The sequence below is a fragment of the Mchenga conophoros genome, linkage group LG2, assembly GCF_057382185.1.
Source record: "Mchenga conophoros isolate Kocher_MC1m ecotype Shallow Benthic linkage group LG2, M_conophoros_male_GT1.1, whole genome shotgun sequence".
Classification (NCBI taxonomy): Eukaryota; Metazoa; Chordata; class Actinopteri; order Cichliformes; family Cichlidae; genus Mchenga; species Mchenga conophoros.
Window position 1 is genome coordinate 32,648,122 of NC_140527.1, and position 5,743 is coordinate 32,653,864.

The 5,743-nt window shown below is 38.0% G+C and overlaps 1 protein-coding gene across 5 annotated transcripts; it reads right to left on the minus strand.

Annotated features, from left to right (window-relative positions):
• Positions 1-531: 531 nt before the first annotated feature.
• Positions 532-5,138, minus strand: LOC146582384 (uncharacterized). Of its 5 annotated transcripts, XM_085296075.1 has the most exons (5): positions 4,007-5,138; positions 3,875-3,923; positions 2,345-2,461; positions 2,125-2,228; positions 532-2,020 (listed from the first exon to the last, which is right to left on the minus strand). In XM_085296075.1, exons 1-2 carry the CDS (start codon positions 4,982-4,984, stop codon positions 3,894-3,896), a joined length of 1,008 nt encoding a protein of 335 aa, XP_085152201.1. In that variant the 5' UTR covers positions 4,985-5,138; the 3' UTR covers positions 532-2,020; positions 2,125-2,228; positions 2,345-2,461; positions 3,875-3,893. The 5 variants fall into 5 exon arrangements, with proteins under 5 accessions (XP_085152201.1, XP_085152216.1, XP_085152183.1 ...); XM_085296090.1 differs by lacking the exon at positions 3,875-3,923 and having other exon boundaries at positions 533-2,020; XM_085296057.1 differs by having other exon boundaries at positions 533-2,020; positions 3,875-5,138.
• Between the last annotated feature and the right edge of the window lie 605 nt (positions 5,139-5,743).

Below are 5,743 nucleotides of genomic sequence, written 5' to 3' on the forward strand. Positions count from 1 at the left end.
CATCATGAAACTTAAACTGGAACTGAAGAAAAAGTATAATAGATATTGAAAAGATAAATACAAGTTGAATAGTTGAATGTCTTGTCTTCGTTTTAAAGTTTGAATGGTGGCTCTATGTCAATGTATGTGGAAGTAGATACAGTTTAAAGAGGATGAAGTTGAATGAGAATTTGAAGGGTCTCCCCATTGAAATACATTATAAATTTTTGTTGAAAAAAGTTGAATAAAATTAAAAATATAAATGTTAAAAATGAGAAAAATAGAAGCAATGTTGTCCAAAAGAATAGGAATCTAACGGTGTTTGAATGGTTTTTCTAAGTTGAACGGTTTTGAAGGAGTTGGCTTTCAAAAAACGTACGGAATAGATAATAATAATAAAATATAACTAGAAAGTGCATTTTCTGAAGAAACTGCAGTGTGAATGCTTGAATCTGAATGTATGCACTGAAATGAATTAATTGCTGAATGTTAAGTTAAAAATCTGAATGAGCTGGAAAATACAGAATTTTTAACCTGAAAATAAAAGTGCAGAACCTTTGAAAGCTGATGTTCACACAGAAGAAGTTGGAAAAAGCTAAGCATGTTTAAAATGTAAATAATAAAAAGATGAGTAATGACAAAAGAAAATTTAGAGTCAGAAAACCTCTGAATGAATATTAAAAGTTCATATTCTTCTAATTGAAATGAACTTAAAAGATGAACAAACATTCTGCAGAAAATACAAACTTTAATATACAGCATGATGTTTTTCAGACATATACACATGTGTATATCATGTTTAATAGTATTACATACATCAATTTGTTTTGTATGTCATAGAAAATAACATAAAAATCTTAAGTCATATTTTACAGCTTCTTTCTGAAAAGGACTGGTAGAATAAAGAAAAATAACTAAATTAAATAACTAAATAAAAAATAATGAGCAACATATGAAATACATGAAAATTCAACTTTTAAAACCACAATCCTGAACCTTTAAATTGTGTTGGTTTCTTAGAACATGGCTGAACAGCTGTTTCTATCGGTCTACTTAATCTTCTGATCTGTCTACACATCTTTTTATTACTCATTCTTTTTTATGTTTTAATGTAAACAGAATCCACACAGTGGTAAAAGAGAACTGTATAGAGATTTGTGAGTAAACTCAAATGAAAGCCTAAGGTGGTGACACAGTTTAACACATGCAAATAATCAAATAAACACATTAGTCCTTTTTGTGAACATGGATAAATAAGTATCAATAGTTTACAGCATTGTTCAGCCATGCCACTAAATGCTTTTTTACACATTGTTTTAACCTGGGCTCAGACACAAAGTCCCAAATTTAGTTAGTCCCTGACTTTGAGTTGTGGTTATGACTAATTATTATACACAAGGCTTTATCTATCTAAACTCTAAGGACACAAATATGAAAAAACCTATACTTACCAGCTGATACCCCACACTACACACTAGGTGTGCCATGTGACCTGAAACTTTGGTACAAAATCATCATAATCATTCTGTTAACACTGTTTTTTAACACTGTTTGTGTTGCTGTTCAGCAGTTTAAAATGTTTTAGATTGGATTACATGGAATGAATTTGAATTTTCTTGGGGGTTTTTGTATGTGTTTCGTTCTTAGCAGATTTTTTCTTCCATACTGTTGAATTCCAGTTACCACATTTCTGGTCATATGACATCCCAAGTGCCCACTTAAAAAAATCCCCACAGTTAATTCAACATTAAAACAAAATAAAAAAATGTTAAATAAATAAAGGTTTGCTCTGTGATGAAATATTAAATAAGCATACATTGTACAGAGCACTAACAATGAAAACAATCCTTTAGCCTGTTGATCAGAGAGAGGCAGTCATTATGTCCATTTAAAACCTGTAATCACAGAGCACAATGTTTCTGTGAAACTATGAAGTCCCATATGATCCTCATCATGTCCAGTGACTTCAGAGTGGATCCTCCCTGTCATCCGGCCAGTGTTTGATGTGTGGCAAGCAGCACAGAAGCAGGATAGCTGAGGACTTTAAAAGAAGAGCAGAAAACGGGAACATATGTAGTTGTAAATGTAAATATCAGTGATACTTGTCTTGTCAAAGGGAATAAAATAATGAAAATGTTAACTTACACACTCATTTAGAGAGGATCTTGACACTGCACAGAGGAGGCACAGTCAGTCTGACAATGATGGTGATCTCCAGGGATGTTTTCCTGCAGCAACATTCCTGCCAACTGGCCGTATGATCCAGAGTAGTTGGTTTGTAATGAACAGAAAGGTGTATATGTTAGGTAGTGTGCACTCAGAGCTGGTCCTAAGAAACAAACACATCCTGTAATAACCTGAATACCTGTAGTAGTGCTGCTGCAAATATGAGGCCCTTCTATCATGAGTGGTTTCAAAGAAGGTGTTTTGGAGGCTCGGTCACAGAAACTGTGCAGTCTGTTCAGTCCTGAGTGTCTCAGCTCTGATGGGGATGGATCACAGAGGGAAACACCTGAGTACAGACATTACAATACACTCTAACACTCCTAAGGTCAAGTGAAAACACAATTTAAACACTTTACAAAGAATGAATACATGTTTTCATGGAAATTATGTCATTAACCCTTTTTGTTGTGAGTAAATCTCACCGGCTGCTTGTGGGACAAGCTAGAAGGAGGACTTATCACAGAATGTCTCCTGTGCTCCAGATGTGAAGTCTCACGCTCTGATCGTACGGCGATGAAGATGGTGATGATGAAGCCTCTCTGATCTGTGGCATTACAGTTTCTAGCTGCTATGTGCTTCACACTGTTGGATCTTACATGTGAAGCTTGGAGAAGACACAGGAGGACTGTGTCTCTCTTAAAAAAGAAAAAGAAAAAAGGAAACCTAACACCCCCCCCCCTCAGCTCCCACCGTAACCCCCCCCCCCCCCCCCCCCCACTCAACTCCCCAACCTCACACCATCCAATGTCTATACAAATGTAGGGTATCAGCTGGTAACAGAAAGCAAGTGTAACATATGTACTACTTATGTAACACTGCTGAAACATTTCTGGCCAGAAATGTGCAGTTATCAACCCAGACCCACCCTAATAAATGCACTGGCCGAAACATGATAAAAGCTCATAAAAATTTATGTTTCATCGAAAGATTTGTCCAAAAATATAATCGTATACTTTTGAAAAAGTTTAAAGTTTATAACAAACCAAAATAATAACATTTTTGTAAATAGTATTTCAAAATAGAGGCACACATAAAGTGGCTTAACTGTCATTATTGCTGTAATTAGGTTTGTTTGTTTGTTTGTTTGTTTGTTTTTTTAAAAAGCAACCTTTAGTCATTATTGTTCTCTCAGAAACAATGAAGAAGCTGTTGAACATTTATGTGTTGTGTAGGCAATCCTCTGGTCCACCCTCCCTCCCTCCCAGCCACAGTGAGACTGGGGCAGCCTGGCAGGATGTTGAAGCCTGGCTGCAGAGAGGATATGCCTACACTGTTCGTTTCAAACTGCTATATTTGATTTTTCTGACATTTATAGGTTACTGTTAGTGAATTTTAGATTTTCTGTAATAAATAAAATTGTCATCTTTTACTGATATCATTACTTAATTCATGTAATTGTATTTTATGTAAACAATTCAACCATTATACTGCAATGCAGGGCGTCAACTTTTAAATATCGCTCTACTTTCTTAAGTCATTCAAAAATATAGAAATTACTTACTGTATTCAAAGATCTAGATCATGAATCATCACAGGACAATACACAGTATACTGGGTCATGGTAACTATGGTATGTCTTCATGACTCCAGAATGGAGACATCGATCTGACTGAGAAATGAAAATTAGGTCAAGCAGTGTGTTCTTCTCTGTGGTAGGGGCAGTGATGACCTGTGCGTATCCCCTAGACTCAAACAGCTCCAGGATTGGTTTGTTTGCACTGGATAAAACATTCTCATTAAAATCACCACAAACTATGATGGGATGACAGTCCATGATCTCCAATGAGTCTAATAGGCTTACCAGGTTTTTCAGGAATGGCCTCAGAGTGTAGTCTGGAGGTCTGTATACAACTGCAATCAGAGCACTGACTGGTGCTTCAACCTTTAAAGCCAGAAATTCAAGGTCAGTTACATTATGGATGTACTGTTTTTCATGCACTTGAATGTCACTTTTCACATAAACAGCAACTCCACCACCACTTCTGTTTGCCATCTGGGGAAAGTTTGTGTAGGACAGGTGTCTGTTGCGTTTGAACAAATTGTAATTTTCCAAGTGGAGACTCTCTGCGACAAAAGAGCCCCGCAGGTGTGTTTCTGTTAGGCACAAAACATCTGCTAGACACAATTCATGGTGACTTTTGATGTCATTAATGTGAGCTGGCAGTCCCTCTGTATTATGATGAACAATGGTGAAAACCTCTGACCTGCTCAGTGTTTGCCTCACGTGTAGAAGAGGCATCATGTCATCAAGGTTGGCTTGTCTCATGTTCTCAAGCGCTGCAGTGATTTCTGGGTTGGTGAATATTTTTTTCTCTTCCATATCAAGAAGATACAGTCCACTGAGAGACGTCACTCTACTGACAGCTACGTAGGCCATGCCGGGCTCAAAAATGCTCTTAAGAGAGACAACAGCTGATGTAGTTGTCATACCCTGTACCTTATGTATTGTACATGCAAAGGCCAGCTTCACTGGGAACTGTCTTCGTACCACTCCTTTCTGCTTCAGATTCTCCTCTGCTCTCTCAATGTACACCATGTCGTCTGCTGGTGTGCGGTTATTCTTTCCAGATGTCTCATTATCCATTTTAAGTCCAAGCTTGATGATGTGTTGGTCGTTTTCAGAGTGAACTACTCTAAGTAGTATTCCAAAAGCTCCATTAACCAAACCATTTTGTATGTCAATGTTTCTGGTGAGCATGACACGAGCTCCTTCTGCAACTTTCAGTGTGTCTGGTAACTCGTTTTTACCTCCTTTCAATGGTCTGTCTTGAAGTGCCATTCTGCCAGTTCTAGGATCTTTTCTATAATCATCTGCATGGATGTCAATGATATGAGTGTGGAGCAGAGCCAGTGTTGCAGAGTTGTGTGCATCCACTTCTTTATTAGTTGCAAAAATGTGCAACGCATCAGTTGGACAAAGGGCTGGTTCAGTTATGGCCTGTGACAACAAATCTCTATCTGCTTCGCAAAGCTCATCCAACTTTCCTTTCACACGAATTCTGTTCAGCATCTCAGCAAAGACAACATCATCTTTCTGACGCATAATCTCAGTCAGAGTGATCATCTGAAAATGCTCCCGCCACAGGTCGATCTCGGACGGGTCGTGCACACAGAGAGGTTTAGACTGTCGCACTGGGGGTAGCTGATAGAAGTCTCCGACAGCAATGACTGACATGCCTCCAAAGGGTCTCCGAGTCCCTTTGATCTGTTTGAGTCTTGCATCTACATATGCAAACAGATGTCTTGACACCATAGACACTTCGTCAATGACGATTATTTCAGCATTCAAAAGTTCTGATCTGACTTCATCCAGCTGATTGCCAAGTCCCTGAATGGGAGGTTTTAAGCTTCTAGGCAGCTTGAGAAGAGAATGCAGTGTTGTTCCAGAAATGTTAAAAGCTGCAGTCCCAGTGAAAGCAGTTAACAGGACAGTGGGTTTTGATATGTCAACGTCGTCTGCATATCTGGGCACTTTGCTCAGTATCTTAGATGCTTCTGAGTAGATGCATTTGATAAGATGTGATTTTCCTGTTCCAGC

Excerpts from the sequence above, each read along its gene's own strand:
- LOC146582384 (XM_085296057.1), bottom strand. The coding sequence starts at position 4,984 with ATGGCACTTCAAGACAGACCATTGAAAGGAGGTAAAAACGAGTTACCA.